Below are 16696 nucleotides of genomic sequence, written 5' to 3' on the forward strand. Positions count from 1 at the left end.
CTATACAATAATAGGGCTAGTGGATTGTCTTGAAATTGTCAGTGAAAACCTGCAAAACAGGATGGAAAATGCCAGTGATGTCATGCTATTGTGCCTGAGATCATGTGACTTCAATGTCTGAAAGGAAATATGACTGGGCCCAGTGAAGGTGTCATTCTACTCCTCACACCCTACCTTACTCCTTTATGCATTTAGACAAACATACGGTACTTTGTTTAAATCAGTTCCTGGTAGTTCTGAATATGAAAATCTTATTTTTCACAATATGTTCATTTCAGCTGCTTGCGGCACAATCTCGAGACAACGACCACTGTAAGTATAGGCTACACTTGTTTTAATAGTCTCAACAGTAGTCGGTCACAATGATTTTTGTACGCTATAGTATACATTTTCATCAAGTTAACTTTAACTTAATTGTGTCTCTTTTTACAGACACCTATTGTGAAAGCTGTCTTGCAACAGCACAAGGTAGGATGGATAGCCTATCTATCGTGAGTTGTCTGTGGATTGCTGAACAACATTTAGAAATGTACAAGTGTTGCACATTGAGTTATTGACGACTGGATATAGTTTCCATATGTTTAGTTTCCATATGATCACAAAACAGAGTGACTAAAGTGCCCTAATGTCATGAAACACATGATCAACACTTTACATTTAGGCCTAAAGCTCATTTGATCTGGCATTTCTTTTATTTCTAAGACATTGAAAACCAGAAAAACTGATAAGCACTGATATGCTGCTTTCTAGAAATTGAAAACATACTGAAGGAAGCCCCAGTTGAAAGCAGACAGCAAGAAGTTGAAAGACTCATCAGTGGGAGTGTATGTGAGAGACCTCTGTTCTACAAGCATGGTGGTCAGTCTACAGACAACAACAAAATGATATCCTCCTGCAAGCACCTGCTAGGTAAAATATCAGCCAGTGGTCAATGGAGTCTTGTACATTCACTACACAGATGTGTGTGTGTTTAAAAAAGATGTCTAATACTTTTTCTGGTTCTCTATTCAGATGCTCACTATGAGCAATTCCGTGCAGCTTTGTTGAATAAAGAGCCAGCACATCTGGACGTGGTCCTATGTTATGAGCAGTCCACAGCATGTATAGGCGTGAAACGCCTCTCTTTCGAGGTAGGATGGATGCAGTTAACCATTTTGAACTTATTAAACCATTCATATCCATTTGTGATTAGATTGAAACTTCATTTCATTTTTTATTACAGAATTCCAGAGCCACTTTCAAGGAAAGCGATATTGAAACATTACTCCGGCACAATGAGGCAAATGTGCGAGTTGCCAAACCTACACGTCCAAATTCACCCATATCCTCAAAAAAGGATGAGTTGTAAAATATTACGTTATAGGGTGTACGTCCCAGTACATGTACAGGAGTGGAACGTCCCAGTCTGCCTTGGGGTGTTCTGTTGACGTGTTATTTAGTTATTGTCTGTATGTATGGGGAATGTGTTATGTGGAGCGTGGTATTGTTTATTCAGCATTATTTTACACTTCACACAGGGATAAACACTGGGTGACAGGGGCAGTGGCAAGGGAACCCCCCAACACACACACACACACACACACACACACTCACACACACACACACACACACACACACACACACACACTCTGAGTCAGATGACTTTGTGTGCATGAGTCACTCCACAAAATGAAATATTCAAGAAGTTGGCAGCTGCTTGAATTCCATTGGTCATTTATGATATTGTTTGCTACTAAAATATATATAGCGTGTTGTTGTGGATACATCTTTGCTGTTCAAATGAATAAACAATGAGCTCTGAAAAACTAAAATACCCCCTGTCAATTTTGGAAAATTGTAATCATGCTATTTAACTGTTTAAATGAAGGTCTTGAAAAAAGGTGATTCATTGATTGAATTCTTTATTAACAGTTTGCAAATAGGTACGATTTTACAATGATTGTTAAAAGGATAACACAGAAAGCCCTTGGGGCTTGTTTCCATTGTGGTCCTCCTGTCCTGTGTGAATATAATTTGGAACTGCTTTTACAATCGCCACAATGAAATGTCTGGTCTTTGATCAAACTAAACGCCATTGTCAACGTTAATGATTGCAATTATTTTAGTAGTGAGGTAATCTACAGTGGTGGCAGGCTCAGTTCCATTTCTTTCTCACCAGGTTGGTCATGAGCCCGATAGATCTGGCCCATAGCGTTAGAAGGAGTTCTCCTTCTTCACGCGATGTCACTGTGATCGGTTGCCCACACACCCGCGGTAGCTCAGGCAGTGCAGCCTCTCTCTCACTTTCGCTACTCACCAAAACAAAGACGGTTTTAAGATGTTGAAAACCTACTTTCCTTAGTGGGAACACTCAGAGACCCCCACCTCACGTCTAAAATACACGTTTTGACCAAAATGTAAAATAATACACTGGATGGAAAACATCTTGTCAATAGAAAAATTCCATTGACCGGATCTGTAGGGGGCGCAGTGGAGTACATAATGTTTTCCCCCCATCCGGTGGATTATGTTACATTTTGGTCTAAAGTGTATTTTAGACGTGAGGTGGGGGGATTGGAGTGTTCCCACTAAGGAAAGCAGGCTTTCAACATCTTAAACCGTCTTTGTTTTGTTGAGTAGCAAAAGTGTATTTTTTATTTTTACTAGAGACGTGAGAATGCGCAGCCTGCGCTACCGGGGGTTTGCGGCCGACGGCTCGAAAGTACCATAGCGTTAAGGAGAACTCCTTCTAACGCTAACGCTATGGACGAGAGCTAGTTTACACTTTAGTAGCTTCATAGTTTCCTTACGTTTTGTTTTGGACACTGTGAGTCAGTAGTCTGTCAAAACTGATAATAATAATAATAAATTGAGCGTCAAGTCAATTCTTGTTGATGTATGGAATCAAGTTGGACGCGAAGCTCCTGTAAAGGTAACATGGAGAGGGTCTTAGGACTGAAATGGAACGGAGCGCATGTGCTGTTGGTTGCTAGGAGGCGCTGTTGTGGCCCGGAAGAGTGGCAGACAGATGATGATGGGAAGGAACCCACCCAGCTCGATGGAAAGGAGACAGAAAACATAAATCCTCTGTAAATGTAGCGACCAACGTTGATAAAAAGAGTAGATGTTCATCTGAAGAAAAGGAGAGACGTAAGCGCTTTGCCTTTTTTCCATTTGCTGATGCGACGCCGGTGAAACCGAGATAAGACAAAAAGGCTGTGATGAGAAATAATGGGCAAGGACCCTCTCGCAAACACGAACTGTCATTCTGTCGACTGCTCGGGCACATCTGCAGCAATAAGGGTGGCATTTTATATGCAAATATTGCTCCCAGCGTGGCCTTGAAATGTTTGTCAAATGACTACCTTTAAAATCGAAGCTATCAATGATCTTGATGTCTATTACTATAACAGGGTAGCCAATATCTGGCTACTATCGTTGCTTGTGTAGCCTACATAGGCTGTGATTGCACCTACTGCAGGCTAATTAGGCTACATAAACCTCTTAAAATGAGAACTTGCCTTGAAATCCATCAACATTAATATGTTGGGGAGGAAAGATCAAATATGACATCTCTGAAGCAAGCAGATCTATTATTACTGCTATTATATTAGGCTATTACTGTATATGGTGAGATTCAGCTATCCATCTGTATATTGTATTTCTCGAGATTTATTAGCCTACATTTTGTGCACAATAATACATAGGGAAATAATGGTGTCCTTAAATGTAGCTTATATTGTATTATGCATCCGTTTAGAACCCCCATGGTCTCGTTGAAAGGGTATGGATGATATCCCATTGCTGACAAGCACTTCAGAAATAGCTACACTTATTGATTAGATACATGATTCCTCATTGCCTGCCATTAGTCTGGAAATGGGAGTAAACACAGAGCCTCGCCTCACAGAATAGAATGGCTGGAATGTGTGTGATTCTGTTGTTTTGGGCAGACAGACCCTCTTTTGTTGTGCTTATCTTGCTATTCCAGTTGCTCATAGTTTAACAATCACAGATAGGGTTGTCTAGTAACCCACATCATCCTCATGGCTCCCACGCCACAACACACAGCCGTAGCTTTGCATTCAAGTGTGTTCACATTCCAGCGCCATATAAATGTATCTCCAGTGAACATCACATTCGCATGACGAGGCTACATGACGTGTGTTTCCTATTCCTAAACAGAGTGTGGAGGTGTGGACAGTGGACACTCAGCGATGGACAGCTATGAGGACTTCTGTATACGAAATCTTACCATACTGCAGGAGGAGGAGAAATCCAAGAAGATGGTGTCATGCTGTCCCTTGAAAGCTCTCTCTGTCATCCGTTTCCATGGAAGGGCTGTGCTTTCACCTCTGGTAAGGAACTGAAAAAATAGAGATACCTGCCTGCATTGATTGATTGATTGAATATTTTATTAGGCAAAACATTTGAAACAGCACAGTTACATTTAAAATACTTTGTCTAAAAGGTCAGTTCAAAAAAGTCCTTGCGGTCTTGTTTCCAATGAGGTCCTTGGTATTCAATTCGTAGTCATATATGGCACCACAGTTCAAATATCAATACAAAAAAAAACAGAAAAAGATAACACTATGTACAAACCAAAAATAAGAAAAGCAGGGTGAAAAAAATTATAATAATACTATTTGTACAAGAAAGGGGTGGGGGGGGGTTCGTCTGTCTAACGGGGAAATAGTACTACCTCCTTTTTCGGCCTCCTGAAAGGTGAATTTTCAGGGTTGTTTTAAAGGTAGGGTAAGTGATATTTTTGGGTTAAAACAAAAAGTATTTTGTTAAAAGGTTAAAGCACTATATTGTGATAGTAATCATTGCTATAGAGTGTTTGTTCAGTAACATGAGTCTCCCTGTCTCTCCAGCTCTTTAATAAACAGAAAATACATTTTCTGGTAGGTGTCAAAATCTCAGCCAATCAGGAGAAAGTACCCATTTTTAAGCTTCATTTTTATAGTGTTCCAGTTCCAGTTTTACCTGCTCATTTCTTAGTGTCATCACTTCCAATTTCACTTGTTTAATCTATATCCTGATTGAGTTCTCTATCCTGATTGGATAAAATTGGAAATGAAACTGAAACAAAAATGCATTTTCTGTTTAATAAAGAGCTGGAGAGACAAGGAGACTCCTTTTACTGAACAAACACTCTATAGCAATGAGTACTATCACAATATAGAGATATTTAACACTTATTTTAACCAAAGAAAATCACTTACCCTACCTTTAAATGAGCCCAGCGAACTGCACTTTTTGAGGGATGGGGTTAGACTATTCCAAACCTGGGGTGGCAGTGCTGTAGAAGGAGAATTTGCCCATGTTTGTTTTATGTTTTATGTACCATCGTTGTTAACGCTCCCTCTAATTTTGTGTGGGTGTCGCTAACTTTTTGGAGGTATTTACTCAGATATGCGGGTATAGGGGGATATTGGGCAAATTTGCATTTAAAATTTTGAGGACCAATCCCTTTTTTTTGTTGTTGGGTCATGGGCCCCAGTCCGAAGAGTAGCCGAATCAGTTTGTTTTAGGAGGTTGCAAGTTGAGTAAGTGGATATAACATAAGATTTCTTTGATTCCCTTTACAACAGTCGTGATTTAGATCATTGGTTCCCAAATCCAGTTTTTGGGCTGTTCCACAGGTATCCCCTAGTAGTACCCAGAACCTGTTAACTGACATTGTCTTGTCATTATATCTGTCCAAACAGGAACTAGTTGCATTTGATATATCAGGCGAATACAGTTTACCTGGTAGGTTATAAAACCGGAAGTTGCACCAGACTTGTTTCAACATTGTGACGTATGCATGTGCAATAGTCACACTGCAAGGGATGCAATAGAGCATCGAAGTCTGACATAATTTACACATCCTACCGGGGTTGCGTGTTCCCCCTCCCCATTCTGAATTCCCATAGACGTGTTTAATATCGTGTCAAATAAGAACTGTGTTCCAAAAACAAACAAATGATCCCGGCGGTTTGACTCGTATGAATATGAAGCAGTGACGGTGAGAAAACACTAATGTTACCGCCGCCAAATGAGTAATATTTTCGCCAGAAACAGACTGTATCAAATATGAGTGACTGACTATCATAAACGTTACAGAGCCACCTCCCTGACAATATCACCGGGACAGTTTGTTTATTTTTGGACCACAATTCTTATATGAGACGATTCTAAGATGACCCAATGTTATTATCCATAGAGAAATTACTTCCGCGACCCAGGGGATGAATGAGTGACATCAGGACTTCGGTACTCTATAATGCAACCTTACTGCTTGACAGAAAGCAAAAACTACCAAGGTTCACATTTGAACCTAATCTTGAAGAAAAGCAGTCTATTCCATCTGATACCATAATGACTGATTTAACAATTTCTTGGTTAGTCCTTGCACACACTTTGCATGATGAGTAAAACAGAGTATTGAACAACTGGCAACTTATTTTCCTTTTCTAAAATCACCTTAACCATCACTAGAGAGATACATTCCTTCCAAACGGACCCATTGAAGTTAAAGCTGCATGTATTCACCTGTTTCTTGGCTGTGTGTTTTCCACTTCCTGTCAAATTTCATTGGATATCATTAGTCATCTGACCGGTTTCATTGGATCAAAAGACAGGAAGTGGAACACAGTGAAAAGCCTAGGAAACAGGTGGATATGGTGAAATTATGTTGCTCCTGAATATCACGAAAAAAACAAATCACATGCCCATAATAGGGACGTCAGGTTGAAAGTGGTTAATTTGATTTAAGGTTGCATCTTGAAAAAACTGATGTACTGTAAAGTGCTCTGAAGCATGTGAGCTTAGATCTGCAAGAGAGAGGATAACTGCTGAGGAACAACCAGGCTGATTCATGTCAGTCAGGAGGATCCTCTGCTTCTGACTGCTGACTAAATGAGTTTACAGGAACAGCCAGATGAATGAGCTGGATGAGTGACAGGCTCTCACAGAGGCCAGTTGTGAGGTTTAAGGGTGTCTGTATGAAAGAAAGGCAAAACCTCTCCTCATACCAGAAATGAACAAAACTATGTTGATGAAACCTGAGGTAAGATGTGTTACAAAGTCACCTAATGTTTTTTTTGTGTGTGTGTGTGTTTCTTTTGTTTCCAGTTGAACGTGGACCAGCGCAGGGAGATGTGCGACTACAGACAGAGGGCTGTCCAGCTAGAGATGCTGAGACAGAGCCAGCAGAGGAACAGTCTGTTGGCCAGGGTCCAGGACATTCTTGACCAAACTCAGGTTAGTAGAGGATTCAAACCCAAGTCATGGACATGGTTCAATGGGAGGACCAGTTAATAATAATTATTATTATTATTATACCTATATTTATATAACGCTTTTCTAAGTATTCAAAGTTGCTTTAAACTTAAAGTGATCTCATATACAGATATATATATATCTATCTCAATATAATGATATCTGTCTCCACCATCGGGGGAAACAACTGATTGTGCTTCATGGTGTTATATTCTTTCTTTCCTTTCTTTCTTTTTCCTTTATTTATTCAGGGGAGCCCATGGAGAGCAAGCTCTCTTTTTCAAGGACGCCCTGATAACAACATATAAAATACATACATAATGAGAAACAATAACAAACAAATTAGCAGTTACTGGAAAATGCATAGTATGTTAGTAGTATGTTCTCCTGAGCAAAAAGACAGAGCCAATGAGGAAGGAAAAAAAGTGAATTCAGGCCATTAGATCTTATCATTATTGATCTCAAGTTACATGTTTGGTTTGCACGCTGGTACTGTACGCTGAATAAGCCTATTTACTTGGTAAAAAATACAGGTAATGAAGAAGGACACTGTTTCAAGTTAACAATGTTTAGTTTTTCTATGTACTGGGCTCTCTATTGAGAGAAGAGACAATTTAAATAATCCTTAGACATAATCATTAAATACAGTTGCGTTCCATCTACTGTATGTAGTCTGTTTTTGCTGTTTTGCTACACCGTATTGTTTTCCCCACTGAGGGGCGTGGCTTTCAGTGTGGCTTTCTCTATTAATTAGGTCTGTGTGTCAGGTCCCAGATATAGCTCAAAAGTTGAATGACAGTCTAACTTGTAATCTCTTGTGGCACTTCAGTGTTGAGTACCGATATCTGTCTCAACCCTTCCTCTAGTCTAGTATGCTGCTATTCTTACCTGACGGCGGCCCAGCCTTGTCACCTCAAAGTGTGTTGAAATATTATCCACAAGAAAATATGTTCAGGTTTTGAAATCACTTGCCTTGTAATAGGATGTTTGTCTTTTTTGTCTTTGACATGTTTGCACCACACACAAAGCATCTTGTATATAGTATATAGTATCATAATTGAGAAAAGTTAAGCTCAGATTCCACACTAATTTCTTTCAGCTGAAATATTTAAGGCTTTTTACTGGTTGATACTTAAGTGAGAAATATATATATATATATATATATATATATATACTGTATATAAATCACACCCTGTGTGAAGAGAGTGGTGCCTTTGATGAGCCCCGTATTGATGTTGTCATCAATGTTTGTTTATTGGACATACATACACCCGGACACACAGACAAAGTCAGATATAGGAGTGGTTGGCACCACTCAAAAATCACAAATAAGCCCATTTTGGTAGTAATGGGGAAGATGCGTCTAGCTGGCCAAATTAGTGAATTATTTGATTGCATTTACAATCATTTGATTACATTTGGTGTCAGATCAGGCAGAAGGAAGTACTCAAATTTGATTGACTAATTCATTATTACTAGGGATGTCCGATATTATCGGCCTCCCGATATTATCGGCCGATATTAGCATAAAAATTGATATCGGGAAAATATCGGTATCGGTTTTTGAAAAAAAAAAATATATATATATATATATTTTTTTTGCTTTATAAATAAGTTACAGGAGTTCTTACTGTATATGGTGTGTGTGATATGAAATTTGAGCTTACCCTAATCACAATAATCCCCGCATATATCGGTATCGGTTGATATCGGTATCGGTAATTAAGAGTTGGACAATATCGGTATATCGGTTATCGGTAAAAAAGCCAATATCGGACAAACCTAATTATTACTTAACTGTCATTAAACAGGTGCAGAGAGTGCCAAATAAGGAGAGTGACAAACAGCCAACCCCTCCATATTGTCCCTCTCCTAAAGCTGAGATAGTGAATGGCTACACTTTGGTCACTGACACACCTGGGCTGCCGAGGGACCCTGGGTTTGACCATCAAACAAGTGACCACGCCACCAACCCACATTCTGAGTCCCCCTCTTTCACCAACGGCTACCGAGGAGAGGAGGAAGTGAAGGAGAATGATGAGAAGAGTGAAGAAGAGGAGGAGGACATGAGTCTCGACAGCCTTCTGAAAAGATCCAGAGAATATGTGGAGCGAGAGCAGAGCCGAAAAGGGCCGAAGGTCGTCAACAAGGTCAGCCATACACCACCGCCTGAGAGCCTCTCTGACAAGGAGAATGACACCCGTAGTCCCCTGGGAGACACCGGCGTAGAGTTTGGATTCAGCCTGCGTCACAGCCCCGTCGGCCCACCTCAGACCAAGACCCACCAGTCTGGAAGCCTCTCGCCTTGTCTACCGGAGTCTTACGCCCGCCTTCCCAGTCCAGAACCAAGCCTCAGTCCTCGTGAACGCAGACGCCGACCCCGCCCGGTCTCTGCGGGTAACATCCACATTTCCTTCCCCATTGACCCGGCAGACCTCATCCCCAGAAGTCCAGGAAGGTCGGGAGAAAGTGCCGGCATGGCGGCCTGGGGAGAGGCGTTGTCAGCGGGACTGAGGCCGACTGATCACTGGGGCCTGGTGGTGGGGAGCGGAGGAGGCGGAGTTGGCAGCAGAAGTAGCAGTCGTCGATCCAGCCACTGCGCTTCCAGTCCGCTTGGTGAGATCTGCAGCCCCCTCAGTGCTTCAGGACCCAGTCCCGTGGGACCCTGTGATCATATGGCTCCAGGGTTCCGTCGGCGCTGTCATACCCTTGACAGTCAGCGGCATCCCTCCAATCCCCCCTTTGGAGTCGACCACGTAGACCGCAGCCAGGAGAGGGTCCCGCGCTTCATGGCCGGAGTTGCGCGCTTGCCCCCCAGCCGTTGGTCTCCAGTAGCGCCCCTGAACCAGTCATATGAGGTGGAGAATCCCTCCCCCTCCCTGCTGAGGCCCCATGTGACCACTGATCTGTATCAGGTCCAAGCCAAGATGGAGACTAATGGCCCTCAAGGGCCAAACAATGGCAGGATCACTCCAGCCGCCCTCAGAAATCCCACTGAGCACCAGTCAGGTGACTGCTTAAAATCAGCTTTTCTTAAACGTTTCCTTTGGATGAACTAAAGTCTAACTGTGTGTGTGTGTGTGTGTGTGTGTGTGTGTGTGTGTGTGTGTGTGTGTGTGTGTGTGTGTGTGTGTGTGTGTGTGTGTGTGTGTGTGTGTGTGTGTGTGTGTGTGTGTGTGTGTGTGTGTGTGTGTGTGTGTGTGTGTGTGTGTGTGTGTGTGTGTGTGTGTGTGCGTTCATGTAAGTGTGTGCCTCATCATCATCAGCAGTGGAGACCCAGCAGCGAGTTCAGGCGCTGGAAGACATGCAGAGGAGACTGGAGGAAGAGCATGCCCTGCAGATGTCTCTGCTCTTGGCCGAGCAGGAGAAGGAACAACACCGCCTCCGACAGGTCAGGATGTGATATTACACCTTATTGTCTCAAAACATACTACATAGAACAGTTGAAGAAACAAAGGATAGTATTTCTTAAACACTGCAGTGTTTGTTTTAAGTCCTTTTCCTATACAAGTTATGTCACATGCACAAAAGAGCACTATTTATTGGCCTGAAAATGGATGGTACAGTGGTCAAGGCATTCACACATTGTTGTAGCCGACCCAAGAAGAGAGACTTTGACATATGGTGTATACATGTGTGTTTTAGGACATGGAAGAGAAAGAGAGAAGGCTGATGGAGAAGGGGTGTGACCGACCTCTGAGTGGGGATGCAGGTGGACGGGATCGTAGGTCTGTGAGTGACTATCCTGCTTTAAGTCCTGCCCACACCCCGGCTGAGCGGTCACCAGGTCATAGTATGGGTAGGTACAGTTATATAGCTATTATTTTGTCTGCCTGTTTCTCGTTTGCAGGGATGCTTCCTCCAAGGCAAGAAAGCACTTTTAGGAACCATGGCCTCTTGATTTACCATGGAAAGCATAGGCACCGCACTTGCATTCAGTGGTGGAAAAAGTACTCAAATGTTTTGCCTAAGTAAAAGTAAAGTCAATACTGCAATGTAGAAGTACTCTGTTACAAGTAAAAGTCCGGAATTCTAAATTTACTTGAGTAAAAGTACAAAAGTATTGGTATCAAAATGTACTTAAAGTACTAAAATGTTTGAAAATAGCAGATCTACAAGGTCACAACGAGCTTGTAGATCGGCTTTTTTCAAATAGCCAAGGTATAAAATAAGGCTAAAGTGGTTAATGTATGTTTTATAATGTAAAAATGTATATCTGCAAAGTAACTTGTAACTAAAGTTTTCAAATCATTGTAGTGGAGTAAAAGTACAATATTTGCCTCTGAGATGTAGTGGAGTAGAAGTAAAATTATAGACAATTGGAAATACTCCAGTAAAGTAAATGTACTTAGTTACTTTACACCACTGGTCCCTTGACTCTTGACTTCCTACCGTGTCTAAATTAATGTAACCTTTCTGACAAAATGGGAACTAGATAAGGAATGTTCCTAACAAGGGACCAGGGTGATAGAACGTATCCTTCCAAATGAGACAGAGCCTTTATATTATTAGTACAACAGCATTGACAAAAAGCTATGGTTTAGTTGTTGCATGTTTGCATAAATCATTTTATTTGTGTTCAAAAACAGTGATAGATGACATTTACTGTACAAACCCCAGTAAAGATGCCCACTATTTTGTATACACTTCCAACATAGTTTGTGAAAGCTCATAGTCTCTTTTATTATTCTCTTCAGGTTTCCATTCTCCTCTCAGCCCCACTGTTCCCTCCCCCTCTCTCCAGCCTCCTGTCTACCTGTGGGGACCCACTTGGGGGGCTAGCAAGCCCCGGGCGAGGCTCAGCCAGGTGGGGGAGATTTTGACAGTTCCATACATGAGCTTCAGCCCACATCCCTCCGCTCTTTCTTTATCCCCAATTGGATACATTGTCCCTCGTAACATTTTCTATTTACATTTACTATTTTCTTGCACTCACCAGGTCCTTACTGCTGAACAGCAGAGGGCGCTATGTCGACTAGGTGCCATCACCCGTGGCTTCCTCACCCGCAGACTGCTCAAGACAGAGAAAGTCAAACACCTCCGCCAGACTGTGCTGGTGAGTGTACACATATACACATCATGCACACACAAACTCACCAGCGTGCACATCCAAAGCAGACCTGTCCCAGACGATCTGAGAGGTCAAGATGGTTCATAACGTAGCAGAAGATCAGAAATGTATTTTGTCCGTAAACCATCCATCTTTATAAACCAACCATAGTATCTTGAAATCAATTATTTGACAGACAGGGATCCAGTGTAAAGATCTAAGAAATGGAGTGATATGATACTTTCTTGGCCTTACTGAAGACTGTGTGACAGTGTTCCGAATCAACTGCAGCTGCCTGATAGAATATTTTTAGGGAGACCTGTAAAGACACCATTACAGTAAAGTCTGCTGAAGAATCAAGATAAATGCATGGATGGGGTTTTCCTGCTGAGACAGTACTTTAATCCTTGATATATTCCTAAGTAGTAGGCTGACTTGGTTTGTAATTGTCTTAATGTATGTGGCAGGAGGCTGACTGGGTTTGTAATTGTTTTAATGTGGCTGTGGAAATTCAGGTCTGAGTCATTACTAAACCAAGATCTTTCTCAGAGAAGCTCACAAAGTATGTACTGCTATTACTCACCGTCTAATTGTAATGATGGTGGGTCAAGTAACCCGTTGAAACGGCTATGTTAATGTACAGTATATGTTTGTCTGCTCAGGACACACAGGAGTTCATCCACTCATTCAAGACTGAACATCCACAGAGGAGACACAAAGTCTCATCACAGGACCTCTCCCTACAGGAAAGAGTTAGAGCCCAGGTACACACACACACACACACACACACACACACACACACACACACACACACACACACACACACACACACACACACACACACACACACACACACCATGTAGAGCCCTACGAACGATTATCGCTACATGCTTTCCATAGTTGTAATATTTAGCGTGACTAAAAGACCAGAGCAAGAGGTGTTTCTTTTTTGTCCCTCAGTTACGTGCAGCCCTTTATGACGTCCATGACATTTTCTTTGAGATGCCCCTGGAGGAGCGACTAGCACTGCTGCAGCAAGACAGGGAGCTCTGTGCAGAGAGGAGGCTACGAGAGATGGTAACCTGCTTGCTGTTAACCACATGAACCCTAGCGTCCCTATTCTGGGACAAATAGGCTCCATTTGAACACCCAGAGCTGTGGGGGTCCTTGAAATTACAAAGTTTGAGAACCACTAGTATAGAGTCTTGGGTGACCGCGGTTAACTAAGTATATAAGGTTTAAGTGGTTAATTTAAACCAATACAAAATAGCCTACAGGTATCAACTATACCCTTACTCTGGCATGTTGGGTAAAAAAAGTCAGTTTCATCATTGGAAATCACACTATTTTTGATTGTTTGTTTCATCCACAGGAGAAAGCCAAATGCCCCAAGGAGAAGGTGACACTGTCTGCTGCTACTCAGAGGTCATTGGACAGAAAAAAGAGGTGAGATGAGCAGTGCTAAACATTTCATATAGCTTGAATGTCACCTGACTATATTCGCACAGCAGCCATTTTGCTCTTATTCAGAGGTGGGAAACACCACCCCATTGGCACAATGGCCATTGTGACATAAGAACAAATTGGCCACCGTGTGTGTATGGTCACTTGCAGTTGCCAGGGGCGTCTGTATCACCTGTATAGCTCCTCCTACCTTTGGTACTTATCTTGATGATATTACAGTGATTATAACTAACTTGAATAGGTGTTCCACTGTGTTCAGGTTTCTTGTGGTGCATGGTCCTTATTATTACATACAGTTATAAGGATAGAAGGACCGCACTCAGCAAAACGAGGATACTTTCTTAATAGTTTTATTTTGAAACATGTCACAAAGACAGGCAAACTGGTTTTATCCCTCTGGCCTTCACCAGTGTTGAAATGTATATGACTCATGTATATATACATGTACATCAATAAATAGAAAATCTACACTACATACAACCTTGCCGACACAACCTTACAGGGGTAAATGATCTAAAAGCCAGTGTTTCAGTTATAAAACTGACTGGATTTGTGTCCTGTTTAATGCTACTAGGAACCTTATTCCAATCCTGGGCACCTGAGTCAGTGGTTACTAATTCAGAGTTTTCATTCACGTTGACCGCAATGTGGATCAATTACCATTTGTTGGGGATACATTTATTTACAATAATTGATATGATACGTACATTGTTAAACATACAAAGGTTAATCGTGGATCAAAAGTTATACATTAAAGCATGGCTATTGTACATAAACTATATATGTATATAAACAGTTCATGAAGCCCCAATGCCTGTACTCTATGAACAGTTTCTTGCCCGATGTTTGCGGTACAGTGTACTGCAAACATCGGGCAAGACACTGTTCATAAAGCAGTGCATTCATTGGGACAAATAGAAACATTTGCGATGGTTAGATACAGTGAAATGTGGAAGAACCACTGGGTTGTACTCTTCATTCATGCCACTAGGGTGCACTGTTTCAGGGTGTATACTGCATACAGTATATTCAGACATTATCTCATGAACAGGGCTTTCCACATGTCCTCCTCTACAATTGGTTTGTATTTTCTTGATTCTTCAAATAGATTTAAAATGTCCTGTTTTATGTTCAAACTCCATAAAGTGCCGTTCCACCAGTGAAGTGATGTCTTTTGTATAAAATGAGAAGACACATCACCAGTAAATCCACAATTATTGCTAGATGTGAACAAACGGTAATTGATTCCTGAATGTTTGTCCACCTGAATAAAACTCTATATATACCTGAGTCACATGTATACACTTCAACACTATTGAAACATTTTGTCCGTCTTTGTGAAATGGTTTCAAAATAAGTAATAAATAAAAATGTTTTTGTGGAGTGTGGTCCTTCTATATAAGTGATTACACAGTGGTTGTAACCAGCCGTGTTTTTTCACACTATTTGCTCAGAGTTGGTGAATCTCCAGCCCAGGTCAGGAAGATACAACAGAAATCAAAGAGTCCCACTACCAACAGGTACCATACATAGACCTCTGGAGGTTGTTAGTCACAGATGTTCTATCAAACAGAACCATTCAAGTCTTACTTGATGTTTCTTCTTCTCCCTCTGTCATCTAAATGTCACTGATGCCCATTCCCTCTCTCTCGCTCTCCTTTTCTAGGATTTTGAAACCAAGCCAAGGTCAGAACTCTCCCTCCTCAGGCCAGCTAAACCGCCAGGGGTCAGTAAATCCCTCTTTACAGATCACTGGCTCTGACATGTTTAATTCTAATATCTCATCTTTACCTTGTAAGGTGTTAGTTTAAACAATGTTTTCGGGTGCATATCTTCTTAAACTGTGGTGTTTCTCCGTCAGGAGCTGGTACAGAAAGACCCCTGAGGATAGAGTGAGGCGGTCAGACAGCCTGAAGAAGCAACACTCTCTGGGCTAACAGGAGACTCCTACATTCCCTGACATGTGAATTTTAATAAAATGTGTACCAACGCTGCTAATTTACTTTATAAAGTTGTAATGATTGTATGCAGTACCACACGCTACCTTATTTATTGATACCACACCTTGCCATCTTGCAGTGATTTGTTAAAATAATTTAAAGGGCAAGTTCGCTGACTTTTCAACTAAATCCTATCATTCTATATTGTGAGGAGGACATGTGAGAAGTAAACACTAAATAACACTTCCCAATAAATTCTGTCTCTCAGTGCTGGAAAAGCTCCACAAGCCTAGGTTTTAAATGGCTTGTGGAAAAGGTGAAGTTGTCCTTTAAGTGTGCCCTCGGTTTTCCTTAAGCAGCCTTGTGTTGATAGTTACCTCTAAGATTGATGGATTTAAAGTAAATTATTAATAGGAAAGAGGGGGGGAAAAGTAAGATACCTTTATGTAAGCTACTGTATAAGACTGTTGTTGATAAAGGGATGCCATTTGAAAACGTGTGCCTAAGAGAAATGAATATCCCTGCTATCTTGTGTCATAATCTGGCACATTTGGCCAGTTGTGTTGTCAATATCTAGTTCTTGCCTTCGCTTTTATTGTGTTCATAAATATCGGTCTTGTGCTGGCCATCACAAATGGTAGTTGCCATGGACACATTCACAAGCCATGGATACACATTTCAAATGTTTTATGCTGAAGAACTCTGGAATCTACACCTCTTTGATGGTGCTGATTTTTTTTTATCAACCTAGTATTTACAGTATATTCAAACATTTCAGTGTTTTTTTTGTTCAGTTTTGTTTGCTTCGCTTAGATCAATGCCAAATAAAATGAGAATATTTGTACACAATGTTGAATGATTATTATTTGAGAACTGAGCTAACTGCAATGTACAGTAACTTGTTATATGTTGAGTACAATCATTAATGCTTCTATCCCCCATCGGCGTATAAGGTGCTGCAGTGAATACCCTGCATGGGTGGTGAAAAGTTACA

At 41.3% G+C, this 16696-nt stretch overlaps 1 protein-coding gene and 1 long non-coding RNA gene across 3 annotated transcripts; both read left to right on the forward strand.

Annotated features, from left to right (window-relative positions):
- Positions 1-139: 139 nt before the first annotated feature.
- Positions 140-1794, forward strand: LOC311055615. The gene is made up of 5 exons (XR_014601807.1): positions 140-312; positions 433-468; positions 751-909; positions 1012-1130; positions 1223-1794. It is a non-coding gene; the product is annotated as an uncharacterized lncRNA (long non-coding RNA).
- Positions 1795-3050: 1256 nt separating this feature from the next.
- On the forward strand, positions 3051-16477 carry ccp110 (centriolar coiled-coil protein 110). Of its 2 annotated transcripts, none has more exons than XM_084071902.1 (14): positions 3051-3179; positions 4163-4337; positions 7102-7230; positions 9060-10257; positions 10515-10639; positions 10894-11047; positions 11946-12055; positions 12188-12304; positions 12961-13062; positions 13259-13375; positions 13671-13744; positions 15217-15282; positions 15429-15488; positions 15624-16477. In XM_084071902.1, the coding sequence occupies exons 2-14, from the start codon at positions 4197-4199 to the stop codon at positions 15697-15699; spliced, it is 2469 nt and encodes an 822-aa protein (XP_083928028.1). In that variant the 5' UTR covers positions 3051-3179; positions 4163-4196; the 3' UTR covers positions 15700-16477. The 2 variants fall into 2 exon arrangements, with proteins under 2 accessions (XP_083928028.1, XP_083928029.1); XM_084071903.1 differs by having other exon boundaries at positions 10518-10639.
- The last annotated feature ends 219 nt before the right edge of the window (positions 16478-16696 follow it).

This window comes from Gymnoscopelus microlampas (genome assembly GCF_963454915.1).
Source record: "Gymnoscopelus microlampas genome assembly, chromosome: 11".
Taxonomy (NCBI): domain Eukaryota; kingdom Metazoa; phylum Chordata; class Actinopteri; order Myctophiformes; family Myctophidae; genus Gymnoscopelus; species Gymnoscopelus microlampas.